This window comes from Bos indicus x Bos taurus, chromosome 5, assembly GCF_003369695.1.
Source record: "Bos indicus x Bos taurus breed Angus x Brahman F1 hybrid chromosome 5, Bos_hybrid_MaternalHap_v2.0, whole genome shotgun sequence".
Taxonomy (NCBI): Eukaryota; Metazoa; Chordata; class Mammalia; order Artiodactyla; family Bovidae; genus Bos; species Bos indicus x Bos taurus.
In genome coordinates, this window is record NC_040080.1 from 23,518,244 (window position 1) to 23,543,683 (window position 25,440).

A 25,440-nucleotide genomic window follows, 5' to 3' on the forward strand; every position below is an offset into this window, starting at 1 on the left:
GGTGTTGGAGGACTCTTGAGAGTCCCTTGGACTGCAAGGAAATAAGCCAGTCAATCTTAAAGGACATCAACCTTTCTTAAAGGAAGTACTGATACTGAAGCTGAAACTCCAATACTTTGGCCACCTGATGCGAAGAACTAACTCATTGGAAAAGACCCTGATGCTGGGAAAGATTGAAGGCAGGATGAGAAGGGGATGACAGAGGATGAGATGGTTGAATGGCATCAAAAGCTTGATGGACATGAGTTTGAACAAGCTCCAGGAGTTGGTGATGGACAGGGAAACCTGGCGTGCTGCAGTCCATGGGTGTGCAAAGAGTTGGACATGACTGAGCAACTGAACTGAACTGAATGCCATTTTCTATCTTAGACTTGAGCATCACAGATTTTGGTATCTTTAGGATCCTGGAAGCACTCTTCTCACTGGATCCCAAAGACAATGGTATTTACACCACCACTGTGTGTGTGTATGTATTGAGATCAAAGCATTTAACATTTTCTCTCCAAGCTCTGAACGTCTCCCAAAGTACAAAGGAATGTGAGATTCACCAGGCCTACTTGGAAGCTATGACACGGGTTCATTTTAAGGTTGAATTGCAGGACAGCTGTCATTTCCTGATCCACCCCTCTGCCTCCCACCGCCAGGTGGTGGGAGAGGAAAACTAGAACTGTTTTCTGAGTTCTGTCCTCAGAAGTCCTTTCTTTTTCTTTCTGGCTGCACCCTGCGGTATGTGGGATCTGATCGAACCCATGCCTCCTGCAGTGAAAGGAGGAATCTTAACCACTGGACCACGGAGAAAGTCCCTAGAGCTGCTTTCTCAATCCACTGACTCTCCTTTGCAGAACAAGTATGGGAATCCAAGAGTCCAGAAGGACCAAATGACTCCTCTGCTCAAGCACCGTAAGACAAGTTTCTAATTTTTTTCCCCTTTGTTTACTGTTAGAGGGAGGCAGGAGGGAGATGGTTCCCTCCCCAACCCACTATTCCCCAGCCCCAGATTTCTTTCTAAAAAAATGCAAGCAGACCACATACCCCTTCCTCAGCATCCCTGGACTCTGCTCCTGGACCCAGCCCCCTTTCGCGTGCCGCTGGGGCATGGGAGATTTTGAAACTGGCAGAAAGCCTTGGAGCTGAAAGGCAAGCCCCAGAACTGTGGGGGGAAGGCCTGCAGGTGGGGCGGCCTGACAAACTGCAGCTCGGGGATGCTGTGCCTTCATTCTGCCCTTACAGCCCGTGAGAATCTCCAGATCTCTTCATCAGACACCCCTGCTCCCTAGAGTTAGGCTGCTCTTGAACCACTGAGTTTCTCACAGAGGCATTTTTATTATCAGATGAGTGGTGGAGTAAGTGTGTGTGCATTTGTGTTTTTTCTTCATCAGTCATGTCAGATAATATTCCCTTCTAAATATTAAAAAAATATATCTTTTCTTAAAAACCAAAGTAATGTGGGTTCATGGCAGAAGATTTGGAAAATACAGAAATGCATCCCAGAAGAAACCTAAAATCCACCTACGATTTTACCACCTCGTTTCATTGGCATTTAGTTGAACAACCATCAGTCCCTACTCTATTCTTTTATGGAATATAAATTCCACGATGACAGAGATCTTGCTCGTATCTGCGACCCTGTGCTCTGAACAGTATGCTAGTGCATGGCTATGTTCAAATATATAGGCTGGATCAGTAAACTCTAGAAGGATAGTTTGAATTGAAATAAGTTGTCATGATACAGTAGAGAACAGCAGAACTGGAGTTGCTTGGGTGTGGCTGACCTGTGACTCAGCTGCTCCTGCTAATTTTCTGTTCTCCTTGGATCAGTTACTTCACCTCTCTGGGCCTGGGTTCCATCTTCAGTAAAATACTCATTCTAGTTAATATTTATCAAGGGCTTATTAGGTGCCTAGCATGTGATAAGCTCTCTACATGTATTTCTCACCATAACTCGAAGAGAGGTACTGTCTACCACACTTAACGCCCCAGGAAATTGAGGCATACAGTCACATAGCTAAGTGGACAGCAGCCAGACTCTGGGCTCCAGTGGATGCCTGGCTTTGGGGTGACATGACTTCTAAAGGCCCCTCCCGGCTCTGGTGCTGAGCGAGAGAGGAGTGGGACAGGGAGATGGCTGGGACAATTATGCCCGAGGCGCTCAATTGTGGAGCAAGGTCCAGGTGATTATTTCTTAGAGATCAGAGAGCAAAGTCCTGAACTAGACGACTTCCTCCAGACTACTGTGAACGTGAGAAGCCTGGCTGGGCATTCCTGGAGCCTAATTACAAGGCTGTTCAGCCAGCCCCCCTTCATTCAGAGGCAGGTTTCCGAGGCCTTCTGGTGTGTTCATTTTTTCACCCCTGCCCATCCCCAGGAGAGTGCCCAGGGTCAGGCAGGGAAGTAATCAGAAGTCAACCTGATCATTCCTGACCGTGAGCAGCTGTGGATGTGTTTGGTGGGAGAGGAATAATGGCACACTTGTGGGATGATTAGCTGGGATGTCAGTGGGCAGGGCACTACAGTCCCCCTGTTCCTGCCCCCACCAGATAAAAGTGTGGGCTGATCACCTGTGTTTTACTTGTATCCATGGCAACCCACTCTCCTTTATGGTGAGGAGGAATGGGCTTCAGTAAACAGATCTATTTGTGTGACTCCTGTTGCTTATTTGAAGCCATGTCACTCCTTTTTCCACTGTGGTCTGTGTGTCTGAGTCACAGGGAGCCTAAACTGGCTTCTCTGAATTGATGGCTCCCTCCCAGCCTGTCTTGACTGACTGCCAACTGAGCAGGGCGTAGCTTACTTACCAACACTTTTTTTTTTTTAAGCAGGACTGATTCATAGAAACTCCTTTAAAACAGTAAAAAGAAACCGCCCATCACACACCCCAGCACACCAGCTCAGGAAACTTATAACCTCGGGAGGCCAGCCCTCTGCTCACTGTGTTCACAAACCTCCAGGAGAGCGGACGCCTGCCACCAGCTCCTGCCACTCAGGGCGCCTCGGCTGGTCACCGGACCCTCAGGTAGGACAGTTCCCGACACTGCCGGGCAGACCAGAGAACTTTCCTTGCTTCCCACTGCTCTCCTCCTTCTGACCTCACTGAAGCTTTTTCTTATTTCCTGTGCTATTTTTCTAGGACTCCTTGAATTGTGTCCTTCAAGCTTTTTAGCTAAAAGTGGGCATTGATACAACTCTTTCCCTTAAGGTTCAGTAAAATCTAGTTTGACGGGGGCCCCGGGGTTGGGGCAATCAGTCCGTCTGGGTGGTGATTATGTCTTGCAGGAACGGGGTTCTTGTTCTGAAAGTGTGCTGGGAGCAGGGACTTTTGGAACACGAGAGGATAGCATTTTTTTTCTGGAGGAAACCCGACGTACCTTTGAAACCGGACAGCACTTGGGCTGCTTGCCAGACTTTGTCAATTGCTCTGTTGTGATTTAAATTGCTCAGGACTTGAATTGTTTCTCTGTTTGCCTGTCTTTTCGGGGTGAGGGTGGGTAGCTTCTGCTTTTCAGTTTATTTTCCTGGTGGCTTTTATGGGGCTGTCCTTTAGCTTGTTCATTCACTTTTGTATAAGTGTAAATGTTTTTTTTTTTTTTTTTCTTTCCACGGGATAGGAGGAGAGCAGGGTGGGCTTGTTTAAAGAAAACCGTTAGAGGGAGAGAGGGAGGGAGAAAGAGGAAACTTTCTCTCTTTAAGTGGTGTTTGAAATGTAACGCAGGAGGGGCTTCTGGTGCCTGATGTGGATGTCAGAGCTCTCTCCCACGGTCAGATGTGGAGGGTGGGGTCTCAGGGAAAAGTTGGGTTTGGAGGGCAGGGTGGGGCTGGGGGAACTTCATCTGTTCTTATTAAAAATAAAACAAAATACTGCATCGCTTTGTGCTTTTATCCCAGAAGCAGCCAAGTTCGGTGCAGAGCAAAAAGACAGCCTATCAGAAATGTTAAAATGATTTTTATTTCTTAGGTAGATGTGAGGTGTTTTTTTCCTCCTGCATTGTTTTGGAACATTCAACTTCTCACTCTTTCCAAAACATGCCGTACAAACGCAAACACTTGTGCTAATCATGAAAGGATCTGGAAAAGGAAGAAGGGTGATTTTTATTTGCTTTTTCTTTTCAAGGTTAGCATGTTGGTTGGTTGAGGTGTGGCCCATTTCAACATAGATACTGGGGTATCTCCCTGCCCCACCACCCTACTCTGCACACAAGACGAGGAGAAGGACAGGATGCAGCTTGCCTGATGAAATTAAGTTTTTTCTTTATAAATGTGGTTCATTGGAAGAGAAGATTCAAACATAATCAGCCTGGATACAGGCAAGGTGCCTGCTAAAATTGCCCTCCAGGGGATGATTCAGTTAGTACAAGGGCAATTTTTTAAGGTGCAGGGGACTCCCACCTTCGCTTGAAATTTTGATTATTTCTAGATTACATCGACGTGGATTGGGGAGGCCATTGTCATTAATGGTATCCTGAGAAGCTAGAAACAAATCTTTGAGTCTGTGCAGGCTAAAGCTAGTAAGAAAGATTTAACCAGTCAGGAAACAGAAAACAGTGACATCTGTGGGCACATAAACTGTCCTGAGTCTCACTATTTGTACGGTGTCACTTTACGCTGGAGTTTTATGCAGAGAAAAGCGTGCTGTGCGTTACTGCCTGGAGTTTGAGGGCAATTTTAAAAATGCTGTTCTTATTCCCGCTTTCCCATCTTCCTCCAACAAGTAGTGAAAGAGTTCCTTGGCTATGGGGGTTTTTCTGGATTTCAGCTATGTATGCTCAACAAGACTGGACCGGGAGTTTTTTCCTTTTTTTCCTGCTACTGTCTCCCACCCTCGGGGGGTGGATTGAATTCCACCCCAGACTCTGAGGACTGGGGCAGGGGTTTGGGGCAGACCGGCAGGATGTCTGGTCTGGCGTCCTGGTCTGAAGACACCCTGGATTTTACATTGTTCGAGGGTACGAAACTGTCCTGGGAGTTGGCAGGAGGCCCTAGAGCACCAACCCAAGGCAGATCACATCCTAGGGCAGACAGTGGCTCCCTCCCAGGAGGGGAAGAGACGTCCCTTCTGCAGACCACAGAAAAGACTGGGGCTGTCTCCTCTCTTCCTGCTCCCCTCCTAGGCCAGACTTGGCCCGTCCAGTTCCCATAGACATCCAGACTCCGGGGGATCGAGGGAAGGAGCCCCATAGAGCCCACCCTGGGGATGCAGACCATCTTTGCTTGGTCTGCGTGGCTCTGGGAGTTTCAGCTGGTACCCAGACCCACTGGGACCAGTGGAGAGAAAGCAGCCAGTGCCTCAGAAGACTGAGAGATGAACCAAAATGGCTTTTCTGTAGGCGCCTCAGCATCAGATAGGGAATATATCTGAAAAACGGCCTCAGAAAAAGGCACAGGGCAAATATAGTTACGTGTCATCCTTGATTTGTGCATTGAGTTTGGTACAGATCTTGGAGGTCAACCCATTCATTCTCCTGCCATATGTAGAAATCTTATTTTTCATACCACCTTGGATGGATGAGTGTTTTATGCTTCCCTAAAATTTCCAGAGAAGGGACTTGGCACCTTAGAGGGTACTTCCACACCCACCCCGCTTCACTGGACAACTCTCATCGCTAGAGTTTCTTACATCCGGCAAAATTGGCTTCTCTATAACGTCTATACTTTCTTCCAAGTTCTCTAGTCCTGAAAATATCTATTCCATTTTTGCTGTTGCTGTTGATCCATCCAATGTTCCTTATCTTCTAAACACTCGACTCTTATTTAGTATTTGATGGATAAAACTTGATAGATCTGTGCTGCTGTTATTATTATTATGACTACCTAAGATTTGGAAGGAGCAGGGAACCTTGTTGAAGTTTTGAGGCTGTGTACATACTCCTCCCTACCCAGGTGATCTGATTCTGAGGTCTCTTTTTCTAAACAAGGTGTGTGGTTTATTCTTGAACTGACTGCATACATAGCTGCCTAGCACAAAAGCTCAGAGCCACCTGGGACTCTCAGATATATGTACTCAGAGGGACACCCGGTGACAACCACGAGGTCATGGTTAAATCAATGCAATGCCAGAAACACAGGCTTCTAACTTGGCCTTGTGGGGCTGGTCCCTTAACTTAGTCCATAGTTCGTGGAGCCCACGCCTTGCCACTGTTACTTCCTGTAATGGTAAGTACAGCAACAGGCTGCCAGTCAACATAACCTCGGTCTAATTGCCGGCAGGCCATCTGGATGTCCAGCTCCTTGGAAAGGGCTCATAATCCTTAAGTAGTGTAGAACTGGAATTTTCTGACCATAAACTTCCCTTTTCCCATACTCCTTTCAGTTCTGCCCAGATGACCCTGGATTCCTATTTAGTAACCAAGGGAGCTGAAATACGCTTCTAATTAGGAGTTTGTTTGGATTCCCAATACCCTATACCCCATACACACATGTTGCAAAACCACGCTAAGTTACACTTCTGTTACAAGTCATTTCTCTCAGTTTAACTGGGAAATCCGCTGAAACTGAACCACAAAGATGAAAACAGAAGCCCATGTGGGCATTGCTGCTTCTCTCTCTTCATTTTAATCACAACATTTGGATCCACCTTTCCTTCTCTGTGGGCTTCCCTGGTGGCTCAGAGGTTAAAGCCTGCAATGCAGGAGACCCGGGTTTGATCCCTGGGTCGGGAAGATCCCCTGGAGAAGGAAATCGTAATCCACTCCACAATTCTTGCCTGGAGAATCCCATGGATGGAGGAGCCTGGTGGACTACAGTCCATGGGGTCGCAGAGAGTTGGACATGACTGAACGACTTCACTTTCTTTCTTTCCTTCTCTGCTGTGGAAATGGCATTTCTCTGGAACTAAATTGGACCCCTCTACTGGTGCCCCTGGCCTTACTGAGGATGTGGCAGTTTTCATATTTCCCAGGCCTGTTTCATGAATTCTGTCTTCCAACGGGGTAATTAAAATTGAGAACCCACTAGGCTTGGGTTGAAATTGGTGGCTGGAACCCTCTGGTAGGTGCAAGATGGCTAAAATAGGAGGCTTGAGGCGCTTGGTCTTGTCCTGAATCTGCCATGTGATGTGGGCAGAACATTTGCCTTCTCAACAGAGGGAACAGAGCTTGGTGGTTTCCATGGACCCTTGTGGCCCCGAGACCCTATCGTTCTAAGATCCGATAGTTCCTGTTTGGAGAAGTCCTGTGGGTTATGCCAACAGCAAGTTTAATCCATAAACACTGGTAGGAAAGTGAAATGATGTAACATGTCTGCATGGAAACAGGAGGATGGAGGACCCAGGTGGACTCCTCTGCTTCATCCGCTTAGAGATTCTCCAAGTATAGGCGTCTGCAGGCTTTACCGCTGGGTAGCAGTGAGCATTCACCCAGCTCTCGGAAGCAAAGAAAGAAGTTTGATTTATGAAACCTGAGCAGTGCCTGGTTAGCGAAGCTTTGTGGGGACATTGACAACATGAACCCAGACCAGACTCCAGAGACAGAGACACAAAGGTGGTTCTGGGAAAGGAGCCTCACCCTCTTTTCAAGGAGGGTGTGGCCAAATGGTGTGGATGGGAGTGGATGGGAAGCTGGGCTTCGGGGAGGAAAGGGGAGGTGCCAGGAGGAAAGGGGTGGGGAGCAAAGGGACTTCCCGAGGTTTCTTAGGCCTGTATGCTGGCTGAGAGAGGGGGGCAGATGGAAAGGCCTAGAAGAGGGAGAAGAATTGATGCTTTCAAACTGTGGTGCTGGAGACTCGTGAGAGCCCCTTGGACTGCAAGGAGATCAAACCAGTCAATCTTAAAGGAAATCAGTCCTGAATATTCATTGGAAGGACTGATGCTGAAGCTGAAGCTCTCATACTTTGGTCACCTGATTCAAAGAACTGACTCATTGGAAAAGATTCTGATGCTGGGAAAGATTGAGGGCAGGAGGAAAAGGGGGCAACAGAGGATGAGATGGTTGAGCGGCATCACCGACACAATGGACTTGAATTTGAGCAAACTCTGGGAGATGGTGAAGGACAGGGAAGCCTGGTGTGCTGCTGTTCATGGAGTCTCAAAGAGTAGGACAGAACTTAGCAACTGAACAACAAGAAGAGAGAGAAACTGGAAAGAGGAAGCAGGGAGAGGGTGAAAGAAGAGGGCAGAAGTGTGACGATGCTGTACCCCTGACTCCCTCCTCTGATTTGGGGACCACCCACTCTCAATGTCAGGATAGTCCTTGGGGCCAAGAATTTTGTTCTTTGTCTCACCTCTTCTTTCCCATCTGTGAAGAACCTTCTGTTGTTAAGGAGGCAATGTTAGAATTTCTGTGGATTACTTGTGCAGTGGTCATCTTTCCCTGGGGACACTTTTTTTTTTTCCCTTTCCAGAAGGGTCAGGTCAGGACTGACAGCAGAATGAGGTCCCTGATACTTTGATGTCTTCTTTCAAATAATCAAAGAACCCTGCCTGGGAGGCTGGATACCGGGAGCTGGGGAGAGGTTGCAGAGGTCAGGCCAGCCAGGTGTGTCCACACTCTAACGAAGCTGAGACCTCAAGCTTGCCTTGGCTGGCTGTGCTTCGCTGCGGGGGAGGGGGCCTTGTGCTGTGGGTGGGGGCCGGGGTGGAATGTTTGAAGCTCCTCTGGGGCCAGGAGTGCTAGCAGGGTGGGCTGTTTTGGCCTGGGCTGGTTCTGCTGGTGGACCTTCTCAGCAAGTCAGTAGGAAGAAGCAGCGACCCTCCAAAGGCCCTTTGTTTATTTCCAGTGGCATCACTTTGGAGAGTCTGTGCTGACCCTCTGATTAACTAGGAGGGGTTGGAGAGGCAGAATAAAGCAATAGATCTGGTAGAAGTTCTAGAATTCTGCCGCAAGTAGGAAAGAGAAGCTGTGCTGCAGTGGGGAAAGCCTGGCCCGGAAGATGCGAGGGAGTGGGCTTCATCCCGATTCTGTTTTCACTCTGGGGACTCGCTTTCCCACTTTTGTCAAGGAACTGGACCGAGTAACTTCAACCCTGCTAAGCCTCTAAACAACCAACTGCCTGCAGAAAGAGCCACAAGCCCACAGCCCATGCCAGGCACCGGGGTGCCCCTGGCTACACCCGCGTCTGTCCCTGGGGGCCCCACTACCTCCCAGACTACAGCCTGCTGGTTGAAGCCTGTTGCTGGTTGAAGCCTGTTGCCGCCACCTACTGTCAGACCCGCCCAAGCACCCCCGCCCCCCCCACCCCCCAACCTCCACCCGGGCCGGGCCACACCTTGCGTTTCTTCCAGAACCCTAGTTATTATCTTGGCAGTCTCTCCCTCGGAGACGGTCTGGCCGCCAAAACACTCCTCTTTTGTCAGCAGCAGAAGACAGCGAAGGTTCCATCCTTGCCCTGGGGACATCGCCTGATGGCCTGACCAGCTGCGGTCTGGGGGCGGCGGCTGGCCTCGGTCACCCCACCCAGGTCTGGCCTGGGCCTTGGCAGATGTCACCCAGCCCCAGCCCCTCCCCGGACACAAAAGAGGACAAGGGGAAACCAGAGAGAGAGAGAGAGGTTATTCTCTGTGGGAACATTTGCCAAAACAAGATGCAAGCTGCTTGTTTGCTTTTAGCAGATTTGCTGGCCCTCGGACTCTGCCTGAGAAGTTTCAAGCACATTTCACTGGGCTGAGTTTCTCCTTATCCATAAACGAACAAAAAGAATAACCAGCAGCTGTGCAGCCTTTGCTGTGTATCAGGCACGAGCCCTTTGATCCTCACGCTAAGGCTGTGAGGTGTGCAGATGATAGTTAAAAGGGGCTGGGGTCACCACGATGTATGCTTGAAACAGCTTACAATTTCATGTGCTAACTATACCCAATGAATCTGAACTTTTTTAAAAAAGGAGTGCAGTCAGGAGTCGCACCCAAAATTCATGCTTTTTTTTTTTACTACTCAATACTCTGTCTCTCCAGGAGCTACTGTCCAGAGAGGATACGTCATTTTCCCAAAGTCAGCAGAGTCAGAATTTTTTATGAGAACCTGGTTTTCAAAGAGGTGCTCTTTTTCTTTCTTGCTTTTGGTCCCCCCTAAATAACATGCTTGTCCCACTACCCCCACCCCCAGTTCCTTATCTCTAACTGTGTGAGAATCATGTCAATCTATACTAGGGCCAGATAAGCACCACCCTTTCTATAATATACCCTGTTCACAGGTGGGAGGTGCAGTTCCCTCACCTCCTGGATGATGAAAAACAAAATAGTTGTTTTCTTTGGAGCATGTAAATTCCTGTTGCTTTTGCTGCTTGACTGCTGATGTTTCTTCTGGTCATAAAAAAAAAAAAAAAAAAAAAAACAAAACACAACTGCCCTGCATTTTAAAGAAAACAGACCCCAGTATGAGTGTACGCAGTGAATTACAGCCCAAAGTTCTTTCTTGCCATACCAAACATCCAGATGTCCAGAAGCAGGAGGAGATGGTGTTTTAGGATTCTTTCTCTCCACATATTTCCCATGGAGAAATTAACGGCCCCCCTCCCCCACCCTCACGTAAAAACAATATTTAGAATGGAAAAGTACACTTGATATAAAACAACAAGAACAATGGTCAGAAAACCTCATCCAAGGTCTCATTCACTGAGCCCGTCTTTAATCCCAGCCTTTTCCTCCTGCGGATACATCCTCTACGGCTGCTCCCCAAAGACAGTATTTCCTCTTCTGCTTTTGCGTTCAGTGGATATTCATTTTGCCAACCCACATGATCCTCAGTGGGAAATAAACACATCAAAACAAACCAACAAGAGCAAAATGATCCCGACGCATAGAGGACAGAAAGACATCAGTGCCACCACCCTATGCCGTGTTCCTAGGAGAAGCACAGCTGCAGTTCTGGGTGTGACGCCAAGGAGGATGGTCAGATGTGGGCTGACTCATGGAGATCGTACGACTGGGAGTGTCTCTGCCTTTCATCTTGTGCCTCCGAGAAAGCCTTGTGTCTTGGTCTGAGGAAGCGTTCTTCAAAGTCTGCAGTTATCCAGAGGAGATGGGAATTTCACTGAAAGCACCAATGGACAAAAAGACAGAGTCTGTCTGGCAGTCGGGTCATCTCAGGACTGTGTTATGATTTACTTGAGATCGGGGGATCTCTGGCTAATATTCTGATAACCTGGAAGTTCTGCTGGCAAAGTGACCACTTCAGAAAAATGCTGTTAAGGAAGCATTAGACAAAGGGCAGGAGTAAGATGGAGGTAGTCATTGCCAACAGCTACCTCTAATGCATTGTCAGGACTTTTCTGATGAAAGAGTGGGGAAGTTTTTGTAAGTAGTGAGTTACCCATGACTTACTCTTGCCTGGAGGGTCCCATGGATGGAGGAGCCTAGTAGCCTGCAGTCCATAGCGTCGTGGAGAGTCGGACACGACTGAGTGACTTCTTTCACTTTCCATTTTCATTCATTGGAGAAGGAAATGGCAACCCACTCCAGTGTTCTTGCCTGGAGAATCCCATGGATGGAGAGGCCTGGTGGGCTGCAGTCCATAGGGTCGAACAGAGTCGGACATGACTGAAGCGACTTAGCAGCAGCAATAGCAGCAGCAGAGAAGTTTAAGCATGATTTAGGTAGTTCCTGGTTATAGATTTGTAGATGAGTTTCATGTTCTGGGGAGGGATTTTAAAGCCTCCTTTCAGTCCAGAGTTTCTGTAATTGAAAGAAGTAGATAGGAAAGTCAAATTTGTAGATAAAATAGTACTTAGAAGTTTAAAATTTTTTATTTGCATTTACCTGTTTCTTCTTGAATAAGAGGAAACAAACACACATATAATCCTGCATATTCAAATGTCAAAGATACTCAGGAAATATTCTCAGAGTTTGCATATAGTAAGATGTTCAATACCTACTGTTGTTCAGTCTCTGAGTTGTGTCCGACCCTTTGCAACCCCATAGACTGCAGCTCACCAGGCTTCCCTGTCCTTCACTATCTCCTGGAGTTTGCTCATACTCATGTCCATTGAGTCAGTGATGCCATCCAACCATCTCATCCTCTGTCATTCGCTTCTCCTCCTGCCCTCAATATTTCCCAGCATCAGGGTACAGAAATAATTTCTAAAAATAACACAGGACTAAATTTCACCTAGATAAAAAAAAGTTTGGGGGGGATCATTTTCTCTCAAGAATTCTGTTGTTTATTATGAAGACTTCAGTTATCTTGACATTCATTGTTTTTCTACAGGGAAGAAAATATTGCCTTTCTTGATTCTTTTATTTGGTGGCTGAACAGATACTTGGCACATGTCATAGACAAGATTTTCCTTTCAGAAACTTAGAATCTTGGGGGTTGGGGAGCCAAACATTTCCACAAATAATTCTGTTACCAGGTGGGCTACCACTAATGATTTTAATAACAGGAGAAAAATGACTACTTTTGACCTCTGTATCAGGGAAGGCTTCCTAGAGGAGGCAGAATTTAAACTTCCTTGAAAACAATGTTATAGTTAACTGGAGGAAGGCTATAAAAACAGACCTTTAAAAAATTTTTGTTTTTAATCCTAGGATTTAAAATTCCTAGGATTCCCAGGGCCAGTGTGGAGCCCCTTTCCTGATTGGTGGTGGGGTGGTGGTGTGTTTGGAGGATCTGAGGAGTGACTTGGTCAGATAACCCAGTGGTACTGAGGATATACTTAAGAGGGAGGATCAGAAAGAGGATCATGGAGAGGCGGGTGGTCCCGAGCTAGACAATGACAGTGGGAGTGAAAAGTAAAGATGCGAGGGAGGTAAGTACCGGAGGAAGCATGCATGACCTGACTGTTATTTTCAGCAGTAAAACTGGGATGAGAGGAAGGAGCAGTGTGGACTTTGGCAGCTGGTCACTATTGCTCCTGTCTCCCCAGAAGAGTCTGGGCTGTCTTGGCTGCCAGGGAAATGACTAAACTGTCTTCTGGCTCTCGAGACAGATCCACGTGCTTCTCAGAAAGTTATCTTGTGCCATCTGGTCGAGGATGCTTCCACTTTGCCTTTGTCTGGGAGACTCTCACCCACTCCGAGTGAATCACAGACATTCGAACTCTGTGGGACTCCCCCACACCCATCACTCACACAAGCCCCCGACTCACTGTTTCTGATCATGTGACACCCCCAGTCTCTGGCTAGTTCTTCAGTGACTCAAGCCCAGGATTTCCATCACTTCCTTTGCTGGAGAAGTAGGTCTTGGGGCTCTGTTCGGTTGTATTGCTCCCAATTACTGTTCCTCAGACTGCTCGAAGGCCCTGCTTCCCTCAGACTGTGGTGGCTGCTCAATAAACACACTCCAGGGTTTGGAAGAAGTTATCAGTCAGCAATCTGACCCCTGGCTTAGTGATCATGCAGCCAGATTACCAACATCTCAACTGTCCAGACGAGAAGTTGATGATTCTCAATGTCTCTGCTATGAGTTACCCATCAGAAAAGGAAAGGTGTCCACAGAGATCTGATTAATTTCTCATGGTTGTGCATGTGTGCTAAGTCGCTTCAGTCATGTCCAACTCTGTGCGACCCTATGGACTGTAGGGTCCTCTGTCCCTACACCAGGCTCCTCTGTCCATGGAGTTCTCTAGACAAGAATACTGGAGTGGGTTGCCATGCTCTCCTCCAGGGGATCTTCCTGACCCAGGGATCAAACCCGCAATTCTTGTGTCTTCTGCACTGCAGGCGGATTCTTTGCCACTGTGTCACAAGGGAAGCCCTTCTCATGGTCAGACCACCCTAAAGGTGTTAGGTTGCCTGCAAAGGGTGAAGAAGCAATAGAAGGCAGCCTCAGGGCTTTGTTCTTTTGCTTCTTTCATTTTGTGGGAGGAGATAAGAAACCAATAAATATTGAAGTGGATGGAGCCAGCTAGAGAGGGCCGTCAGCCCTTCGCCCACATCAGTTGGGCATTTACAGCTCCAGTCACCAGCAATCATAATCTTCAGGTTCAGTTTCACTAACTGCAATGAATATCCTATTAGCAAAGATCTTCATCCAGATCTGGAATGGTCAGTGGCTGTGACGCTTGTATCAGGGACAGGAGTGTAAAGAGACCGCTGCCCTAGTGTGGTCTGAGCGATGTGGGAAGGAAAGGGGAAGTGTGGTCAGAAACAAGGATGGCGGTGGAGGAAAGAGAACTGGCGGGCCTGTCGATTAGGGCAGAGAGAGGAACAGGAAAGGGATAACTAGAGCCTGTATGTAGCTCTAAGTGGCTAACCTCCATTTTTCTTGACAGTCACTTCTCTGCTAGAGTCAGCATTCATGCCTCCAATACTTTTCTCAGTTTCCCACCCAGCCCCATGGAGTCCTGACCAACCCTGTCCCATGTCTGTTGGGGGGTGGTGAGGATAAAGCGGGGATCGTACCCTGCTTCCAGTGCCAGGTGGGGAGACCTGTTCCTGGCACCCTGCATAGAACAGTCAGTGGACATCCTATCCCTTGAGAATGCTGTGGATTCAGTAGCTCTGGTGGCCTGGGTCCAACTCCAAGCACCACAAAAAATGTTGTTATGGAAGCCCCAACAGCAACATGACGAGCTTTGGGACTGCCCTGAGCGTCTATGCTCTATGAGGGGGTAGGTGTGTCTCTTAGATCTTCAGAAATGCCATGCAGTTTTCCATTGCAGTCTGGTTGGAGCTCCCCAGCTAGGACAAAGTATCTGCTTTCCACTGGAAAGGGCCGTAAATAGCATTCTTTTTCATTCTTAAAAAATTTATTTATTTTTAATGGAAGCATAATTGCTTTATAATATTGTGTTCATTTCTGCCATTCATCAACATGAATCAGCCATAGGTATACATATGTCCCCTCCCTCTTGAACTTCCCTAAAATGCTTCATTTCAAATGCTGTAAAATTATAATCCTTTAATTTCTAAATATACAATTGCAATCTTTGATAATTATTACTCAAGAACAGTTATGTTTTATGAGTATTGTTGTCAATTGTTGTCACCAGTAGAGCAACACGCAGATGTGTCCATAGCATTTTGAAGAGCTCAGAGAGAGAAATCAATGACAGCTTTAGTGAAACCTACTGCCAGGACAGAAAGTTGTAGCAGCCAATACTTCCAAAGATATAAATGCTCGGAAGTGGTCTCTTTTCAGTACTTTCATATGAAGCAAGATTCACACGAGGGCAGGGAATGAGGCTCTCAGAAAGTGGCCCTGCATGTGATGGGTGGGTAGATGTCTCAAGAGCACTGGGTCCTCTATTATTTCTACCCAAACTGCTCTCCAATTTGATAGGTCTCCCCTCACCTGTTAAGTATGTGGACTTCCCAGGCGGCTCAATGGTAAAGAATCTACCTGCCAATGCAGGAGATGCAAGAGTTCCATTCTCCAGTTGGGAAGATCCCTTGGAGGAGGAAAGGGCAACCCATTTCAGTACGTTTGCCTGGAGAATTCCCATGGACAGAGGAGCCTGGCGGGCTACAGTCCATAGGATCACAAAGAGTCAGACACGACTGAGCACACACACATGCTGGTCCCTAAAGATCTTAAGAATTACCTCCCATCTTCCTATCTTGGAGTTTCTCTGCTGGGAGGGGGCAACCTATAGTATAGGGATAGACATTTAAGAAGGTAGTTCATTCTGCTTCCAAATGTGTTGGGGAGGGCTACTGAAATTCAAGGAAGCCCTTCTAAGCTGGCAATGGATGATCCCAATAAAACCTGACAGATTTCAGGCAATGAAAAGATGGAGAAGCTACTACCTGTGTTATGTGATAGCTCCAGTAAACAGCTTCTACTTCTGGCTGGATACAACAGCCAAAAGCAGATAAAATTGTGTGTTCTGTGCACTAAGAACACTTGCTAATTCAAGGTATTTTGCTCCTTTTTTTGGTGGAAAGATATAGTGTGATTCAGTTCAGTTCAGTCTCTCAGTCATATCTGACTCTCTGCGACCCCATGGACTGCAGCTTGCCAGGCTTCCCTGTCTGTCACCAACTCTTGGAGCTTACTCAAACTCATGTCCATCAAGTGGGGGATAACATCTAACCATCTTGTCTTCTGTCATCCCCTTCTCCTCCTGCCTTCAATCTGTCCCAGCATCAGGGTCTTTTCCAATGAGTCAGTTCTTTGCATCAGGTGGCCAAAGTATTGGAACTTCAGCTTCAGCATCAGTCCTTCCAATGAATATTCAGGACTGATTTCCTTTAAGATTGACTGGTTTGATCTCCTTGCTGTCCAAGGGACTCTCAAGAGTCTTCTCCAACACCACAGTTCAAAAGCATCAGTTCTTCAGTGTTCAGCTTTCTTTATGTTCCAACTCTCACATCCATATGTGGCTATTGGAAAAACCATGGTGCGATTACAGAAATCTAAATACCCTGAAAGAAAATTGCTATCTTGCTTGATCTCCTCACCCACTCCTGCCTGAACCTCACAGGGGAATAGTGATCAGGTGGGGCTGTGGTTTTAGATAAGAAGTGAGAACTGGTGGGCAGGAAAACTCGTGTATGTGGAGTGACGGAGGTGGTGGTGAGGCAGTAGACTAGCCAAGGGGGATGAGCAGGGTATTTGGAAAGCATGAATGTTCAAATGATCAAAATGGAGAGTGTGAGCAGGGGCAAAAAGAATCAGGCTCAACACTGGAGGGTTACAGAGCAGTCTAAGGAAACAGAGAATTCTGCTGGATCCCCAGCAGTGTGTCAGAGAGGAAACTCCTAACATTCTCCTTGACCTCATATAGGAGGCCTTGCTTGGTGTACTATATTCCGTCTCTGGCCCCTCAACCCCTATTAGGAGCAGGATGTTTGTCAATTAAAAGCAAAGGAAAAAAAAAAAAAAAGTCATTTCTATAGCCCAAGGAGGATTAAGCACAATCTCGTTATATAATGTTTTAATTTCCTGCATTCAGAGAATTAATTCAGGCCTGTTCCCTTCCCTGTAAGGGGCGAGATCAGGATCTAGTGATGGTGTGAGTCTGGGGGGAGTGGGGAGGGTGACCAACACAGGGATGGGAAGAGTCAGTTTCTCCTCTTCATCCCCAAGGGTGGTCCTTAGTGGTCCCTCCCTGCAAGAAGCAAGGATTAGGTGTAGAGATAATTTCTAAGGGGAGCAAAATGATTTTATTCACACTGCCCTGTGACCCCAACAGCAGGTATCCTACTGTTTCACATGGGGCAGCCTGGTGAATGGATGACTCAGTTGCCGCTCAGTTTCATATAATAGCAATAACAATAACAGTAACAGTAACCCCATTAGTATCTGCCAAGCCCAAGCACTGTGTTGGGAATTCTCCGTCTAGGATTAAATGTAACACTGTACGATGAGCATTGCAACCCCAACCATCCATAGGAGGGAACTGACACCTGGAGGTCCAACAACTTTATGTGATTCTAACTCGACCTGTGTCTAATTCAAAAATCTCCTTTCACTGTGCATTAAAGTCAAGCAGAAAATTGAGGAGGTGTGATTTAGGAGGTGTGCAAGGATCTGAGAAAAGCAAAAATGCACCGGAATGTATGGGGAGATTATGAATAACAGGCACGAAAGCTCTAAGCTCTGCCCTGAAGCCAAGCAGTAAACATCATCATTTTGATCATTCGCAATTGGAGAAATTTCTACAGAAAGAGTCTGGGTGGTAGGGAAGTGCTTAGATGGCGAAGGAGGGTGGGAGCGGTTGGAATGGGTCAGGGTGGGCAGTGGAGGCCAGTGTCTGCCTTTCATTCTTGGCTTGTCAACAGCAACCTCCTCCTTCCCCCCACCAGGGTACAGTAGATCATTCTGGATTTGGAGTGCCTGATGAGGAAAGGGACAGATCAAAAGCACTGGAAGTGTTGCAATGGTCGTATCCACGCTCTCCAATAAGTACCCTGTCTGAAGTGGAAGGGACTCAAGCTCAAAGCTTTAATTAAATGAGGTGGAGGGAGAGAGAGAGAAATGGGACACAGTTACTGGATGTGCACAGCCATCTCCTCCCTGGGAGGGGACAGCCACACATCCAACCCTCCCTAGGGTGTGAGTAACATGAGCCCTTTCCTTCTGAAGTTCCAGCAAGCCTGCACCGCCTCTTAACTGTCTTGGGTGTGACAAAGCATTCCTGCCACTGTCATCAATCAAAGTGGCCACCCCCTCATGCATCCTTCACACTTCCTCTATTCTAGGCTTGATGATCCATGGGCTCCCCTCTTCACTTCTGCTGAGATGATGACTGAATGCTTCCATTTACCCATGCACATTCTTAATCTGTTAGTTCCCCATCCTCCCATCCACCGTGTGATGGATGCATCTGCTGATGGGCTGTACTGAGTCCAGAAGGATTGGCATTTGGGTAAATGTCACACACAAGCCAAAGGCACGTTTGATCCCTCCCGCTGCATCCAGCCCTCAGAACTGTCATACTGAGTCGTAGGAAATATAACCCTCTGCCCCCAGACCAAAAGCAGAGTCCCTGCCATGATGTAGCCCAAAGACTCAGGTGCAACACAAGTCTTAAATATTCCACTGGTAGATGATCAGACCATTAAACTGTAATTGGGTTGTTATAACTATTGAATATCCAACAGCATTATTATAGTGGAAGTTGTGGCTCTCACATTTTATATTTCATACGGGATCAAATTAGTAGCCCATTTGGTCTCTGGGCATTGAGTAATAGCTGCCAGTCTTAGGAAGGCATCCGCTTCAATTAAAATCGCTGGGTGAGCAGTTTGATAGAAGTGTGGACAACTTCCCTAATGGAAAATGCAAATTTATATGACATTGTTGCATAGAGACCTGAAATGACAGCTGTGAAAGGCCTTTAAAAAACCAAAATCCTACTTTTGACCTGTACAATGCAAACAAAATAATAACAGTTACCATAAAATTTTTCCTGTTTTGAAACAGGCTGTATTAGAGGGATGAATATATAAATATCTGAGGTAGAATTTTCTTTCTGTTTAGATCTATGTAAACAGATGAACAGGCACTTGGGGAACTGGGCTAACTAATTAGGTGTTGGCAGGAATTTATGGAATCATGATGATTTTTACTGTAACTCCTCTTGATTTCAGCAGAGAACCCACCCACCTGGGAAAGCTGAAATAACGCATTGAATGAGAGTAACCTCTTCTTTGTCTTTCGTGTTCTCCTTTCTTTTCAGAGCTCTCTTCACCCTCAAGCCATAGAAAAGCCAAGATGCTGGTGTTACTGGCGAGTATCTTTGTGGTCCACATTGCCACCGTCATCATGTTATTCGTTTCTACCATTGCCAACGTGAGTCCTGTTCTTCTGTTCATTCATTCATTTGGAAGTTATTTGAATATTTACACAAAGTGCTACAAAAGATGTTTAAGCCATTGTGAATTTACAGCTTAGTTGTGGAAAAAATTAAACACATACTTGCACTTCAAACAACTAAATATTAATAACAAGTGTCTAAATGAATGATCTCGCCAGGTTGGAGAATACAGTGAGGCTTCTCAGGGGAGGTGGAGCTTGGAGGATGGGTAGATGGGTGGGGTTTCTCTCTGCTAGAGATGCAGAGTGAAAGGAACTTGGGAAGCATTCCAGGAGGTGTGCCCAGCCAGGGAGTACAGGTGGGAGGGACAGGCTTTGTTCAGGACGTAATGAAGACACCACGCGGCAGGCCAAACTTCCTTCTGCGAACCTTGATTAGAAGGAGAAATGGGAGTGAGATGATGAGACGCTTTGGTGGTCCGACCAACAAATACAAGTTTTGAGCAGAGAGTAGCATGTGAGAGTGGAATTATGCAAGATTAACCACGTTTGCCTGAATTAACTGAAAAAAAAAAAAAAAGACTAAAAATACAGAGTAAGCCATAGGCTCTGCTCTCTGAATCTGGGGCTACTCTGACCTCTAGTGGTAGTTTGCAGAGTCCAGTTTGCTTTTCTCGGAAAAAACAAAAACAAGACAACTCCTTGGACCTAAAAACCAAGGCCATGCATCACTAGATAAACAGATATGATCCCGGAATCTCTGTGGGTCCTTGTTACAGTTGAAGGATAATGGGTTTTAAATTTCAGAGAGAAGAGTTTTACCAGCATCGGTGGGTACGATTATAAACAAGAATCAGTGAGACATCACTGTGATGACAGACCCCTCGCCGTGTGGACTCCTCCAAACTTGAATTTAGTGTTCTGTACAACCCCCTCCCCCACCACCGAGTCTCTCAGTTTACCAGGTCCAGTAAATGGCTTCAAACTGTTTTAATGGATGCCCAGTGCTGAAATCTGAATTATCAGCCTCTAACATGGGGCTGAACACACAGCTGCTTATTAAGTCAAGAACAGGCAGGCGATTGGACATCCTGGCCCTGCTTTTCCAGTAACCTGCATTTGAACAGACACTCTGTGTGGACAGGGCTGGGCGTTTGCTTTTCATCCCAGAAGGATAACTGTTTCTCTTGGGCCTGGAAGGAGGGGGCGCTGGCACTGTGGTGAGCCTCGGTGAATACATATTGGGTCGTTTTTCTACTTTCAGCTACCCCCACAGGATAGCTCTGACTGGACTATGTTATTATGAAATTACTTTTCATGTTGTGGCAATCAAGGTTTATCCTTCTATTTGGATGAACGTGGCTTATTGATCTCCCAGTCTCAAGGCTGTTTTCTTTGCTGCCTTTATGTTTCTTCCTTTTTTTCCAGTTGATCATTTTTTCCTTAACTTTTTTCACCTTCTTTGCCAGGCCCTTTATTGGAAACAGTCTTGGTAGGGTGTATGAATTGTACATCTTTAAAATCAATTTCCTCACGCAGGGTTTCCGTTTCTTAGAGCCTTAGAATGATTTAAAAAAAAAAAACCCAAAAACCCAATGGTTGAATTACGTCTTTCTTTTTTAAGTAATGAGAGATGTGAAGTCCAGAGAGTGAGGTAACTTCTCCTCGGTCGTACATTCTTCTTTCTCTTTTTTTCTTGGGACCTCTGCGACTTCAGTTTTAGCAAGACATTATTTCCACCTAGAAATGAGCTTCTTAGCCGTGTTTATGGCTAAATATGGCATCTTCCATAAGATTTAGTCTAGACACAAGTTGATGATTGTTTCTTTTTCTTTCAAGCCAGGGAGTTAGTTTTTAAACAGTTTTTTAAATTTCTTTTTTTTTTAAATTGGACTGTAGTTGATTTACCATGTTGTGTTAGCTTGAGGTGTACAGCAGAGCTAATCAGCTATACATATACATATATCCACTCCTTTTCAGATTCTTTTCCCACCTAACAGAGTACTGAGAAGAGTTCCTTTATGTCTTTTTGATTTCAGGTCTGGGTGGTGTCAGATTTGGGAACAGGATCAGTAGGTCTTTGGAAAAACTGTACCATTGATGGCTGTGGTGACAACCTTTCCTACGCTGGTGAAGGTACGTGCCAAGATATTGTACCCAGTGCCCTTGAGGAATGGCCAGCCCCTTGGGGACTGGGTAGCCTGACATCCTCACTCCCCCTGCCCTCTGTCCACAGATGCCCTCAAGGCTGTGCAGGCCTTCATGATCCTGTCTATCATCTTCTCCGTCATCTCCCTCGTGGTCTTCGTGTTCCAGCTCTTCACCATGGAGAAAGGCAACCGCTTCTTCCTCTCCGGGGCCACCATGCTGGTGTGCTGTGAGTATCAGCTTACTCAGAAAAAGCTTTCCTGTAGATCTTACCCTGGGGGCTCTCAGTGGCTTGAACAGCTGAGCACTAGGAGCAGTGAAACTGCCTTGTACAATTTACTGGCTTGGTTATTTGTGCTCCTGGGGAGAACCCCTGATAGCTACTTGAAATAAGAACCCTCATCAGCTTCACTGTTTAAACCTGGGGCTCCTGGGCAGACACCAAGGAGCCGGGGTCTGCCCAGCTGTAGTGCTTGTATGGGTTCGTGCTCAGTCACTCAGTTGTGTCCGACTCTGTGACCCCATGGACTGTAGCCTGCCAGGCTCCTCTGCCCATGGGATTTTCCAGACAAGAATACTGGAGTGGGTTGCCATTTCCTCCTCCAGGGCATCTTCTTGACCCAAAGATTGAACCTGTGTCTCCTGCATTGGCAGGTGGATTCTTTACCACTGAGCTACCTGGGAAGCCAGAGCTTGTATACAAGACAGTTGAAGGGGCAGGAGATGTGGGAGTCCTTAGATAGATGAAATTGCTGATGGCCATTCCCTCTCTCCCAATACACCACACAGTTTGATGGAAGGTGTATTCTTTTGCATCCCCCAAGGGCAGCCTGTCCTTGTGTGCTGGGGTCTAGATGGGAAAGCCAGTGGAGAGGAGGTGGGGAAGACCAGAGAAGCTGTGTTTTACTTCACAGCCACACAAACCAGTGCAGGTGTGAGAACTCAAACACCAATGGTACAGCAACATAACCATCAAGCCTGGTTCGGGGCCAATCAACAGAACCACCGCTGGGGGCCAAATTTCAGATTTCATTTTCCCATCGCCCACGAGGAACATAGGATCTTTCTAAAGTTATAAATCTTTTTCTCGCTTTGAATGTTAAGAAACCAAACCAACAGTGAATCATTTCTCCCCACTGCAGGGCTGTGCGTCATGGTGGGGGCCTCCATCTACACTCATCACTATGCCAACGGCTCTATAAACAACTACGAGCCGAGTCACCACGGCTATTCCTTCATCCTGACCTGGATCTGCTTCTGCTTCAGCTTCATCATCGGCATCCTTTATCTGGTCCTGAGAAAGAAATAAGGCTGAACACATTTACTGGGGACCTGGGGGGTGGGGAGGAGGGAGCCCTTGAATTTGGGAGGGGAGTGGAAGTTGCTAAGCAGGAAAAACCAGGAGAGGGATGGGGGGGAGGGGATGGAAGGGGGGAGGGGCTGAAACCCAAACATGATGGAGGGGGTCCTGTACTGTCCAGCCCCTGCCCTGGGAGAAAGCCGTTGGCTGGGACGGGTGCTCCCTGGATGTGGCTTGGCCTCCAGCTGTTCTCCGTTACACACACTGCCTGGGGCCCCAGCAGCTGCCACATCACTGGCTCCACTTCCGAGGGTGAATTCAGTCTTCAGACTCACTGCACCCAGTTATCACAGCGGTACAAGTTCCGGCCAGGGCAGATATTGTTTTTGTGTGGAATAAGCCAAGCCTGGAAGCCATCCTGCCCTTCTGACCCAGAGCAAAACATCACCATGTGAAGGGCTCGAGGGAGGACTTTGGCCAGTGTGCCAGGATCCCTCTTTGTTAAGCAGAGATTTAACTCTGTGGTATTTGTGACAAAATGGGAAGAAGAGACATAGTGATTAAGGCCAAGTTGGTGGCTTAGCTAAACTGAGAAAGAAATTTTCACAGTGGAAGGCCTGGGGCGTGGTCACAACTCAGACCAGGCCTCACACAGCTGTCCCTTGTGGAGACCTCTTGCCGTGGACTTTGCTTGGTCTCTCGCTTAAAGCCAAGGCAGCACTCTGGAATTTCTGTAAAGCCACAAACAAGCAATTCAGTGGTGGGAGCACCACACAAATTATGGGAAAAGGGGGCAGTCCTACAGCAGGATTATATCAGGGTTATGTTATTAGGAACCTCTCTCTGTGCAATCATGTTGTATAAGATGTGAGAGAGATGGACATAGATCCTTGCAACTCAATCTGTTACTCTTCCCCTAAATTATACCCTTTTGAGGAAGTTTTATCTAATTAGCCAAGGTGGGGATCAAAACTCCTAGGCTCAGAGATGGCTCTAGCTTTATGAGCTGAAGGGGTCGCCTATCAGAGGTCCTGCCTGTCCCACAATACGGATGAGGCAAGGCAATTTTGGAAGCTTCTTAAAACACATGCAAACCAAACCACACATCCTTGGGTGAAAGGTGCTATACAATTGTCAAGTATTAAGCATACTAGATTTCAGTCACAGTAAGAACAGAGTGTCTGTACTTCCAGGAAAATAAGAAAATTTCTGTGAGAGAAATAAAAATATAGGTGATGGGCAGATATTTTCTTTAAGGGAAAAGCAAAAACCCCTAAAAACTCTTGTGGTGCCCAGTCCGATGGTCACTGAGCTTCTCTGTTGCCGCAAGAGTGTTTCTTTGTAGGACTTAGAAGTATGGTATTAGTATGGTAATCCTGGTTAAGCAGTCATTGCTCTGGCCTGGCGCAGCTATGTTTAAGCCATCTCAGATTCTGGCTAAAGGGATTGTTTGTTTGTTTTGGTGGAAGACACTTCCTTTATCAATTTGAGAAGATCTACCCGAGGGAGAATCTGAGACATCTTGCCTACTTTTCTTCTTCCAGCTCCCCCTTCATTCCATTTCTTATATAGTTTTCCTTTTGGGGAGCTGTTATGCCACAATTGCTGGTATTTATATAAAAGGATTATTACTAAGTTTATTTCTTTATGTTCATTCTGGTTAGGGGAATGTGGAGGGTGGGCCACCAAATTATCTGGACTAGGGGTAAATGGGTTGGGAAGCAAAAAAATGTGGGACGATGAACTTTTTAATTATGATTTAATGATCATGCGATTATAGAAGGCTGTCTTGAGTGCAGAGGCAGATTTGCATATCAGGTATATCCAAAAGAGATACTAGCGTTGTGTTAAAAAGTTAAACTATGACTGGAGTGAACCATGTATTCCCTGGTCTTTTGTTTCTGTGCCATTTATGTCTCATGTAATTTGCATTACATTGGTGGGTTGTTCTAGTACTGTATTTGGCTTCTTCTTTAATAGATTGATATTTCATATACTATAATTGTAAATATTTTGATACAAATGTTTATAGCTCTAGGCATATAAAAACAGATTCTGATTCCCTATACTGTGTGGGTGTTTTCTTTCTAAAAATGTATGACATTTTCCCCTAATTAAGTTGTCAATCAGTTTGATTTGGACAACTTGGCATTTATCCAATATAATAAGCTACTTCCTATGCATTAGGCATTTATACAATAACTCTTTCAGAAAACTGAATGTTACTATACTTTCATCTTGCTTTCATTAAGCCTTTTAAGCAAAAAAAAAAAAAAAAAAGGAACTTCACAAACTATTAGAGGTTATTATCTTGAATTAGAATGGCTTATGATATTAAGAAATGAGACACTTGCTAATTTTCTTTGAAATAGCCAACTCCACTAATGTGTCTTTAACATATAAAGCAATTTGCAAAGGTGTGTATCACATACATTTGCACGAACACATTCATTGCACAACCTAGGATGTACCTGTATGACAGAAGGAAAGCTTTGAGGCTTTCTGGGTGCAGTGAGGCCTGGAATCAAGAGTGGAAGGCAGAGTTGATGCTGCACACCCCAGTTTCATGGTGACACCAATATGATGAGTGCTTGCAATGTGGAGTAGGTCATCTTTTAGTCCCTGGTGGCCTTGGATGAAATCACTACACAGAGTAAAGCACACACAGAAAAACCCCACAATGAAAGCTGAAAATAAGACTTTGACATATTTTAAATTAAATTAATCAAATTGCATTGATTATTGATAGCCACTTAGAGGCCTATGTGTGTTGGTTCCAAAAGTTATCTTCCTAAGCTGATTGTCTGGAACTCACAGCATATGGTCCATAGAGATAATTTAAAATGATCTTACTTATGATATGGGCTAAAATGACTTTTGTAAGTCTAGCCTGGAAAATAAGTCTAATAATGATTTAACTATTATTGT

General features: G+C 46.1%; 1 protein-coding gene across 1 annotated transcript; it reads left to right on the plus strand.

Moving 5' to 3' along the window:
• Positions 1–2,857: 2,857 nt before the first annotated feature.
• Positions 2,858–24,578, plus strand: EMP1 (epithelial membrane protein 1). Its single transcript, XM_027541388.1, has 5 exons — positions 2,858–3,013; positions 18,988–19,100; positions 21,104–21,200; positions 21,301–21,441; positions 22,355–24,578. Exons 2-5 carry the CDS (start codon positions 19,023–19,025, stop codon positions 22,519–22,521), a joined length of 483 nt encoding a protein of 160 aa, XP_027397189.1. The 5' UTR covers positions 2,858–3,013; positions 18,988–19,022; the 3' UTR covers positions 22,522–24,578.
• Positions 24,579–25,440: the final 862 nt, after the last annotated feature.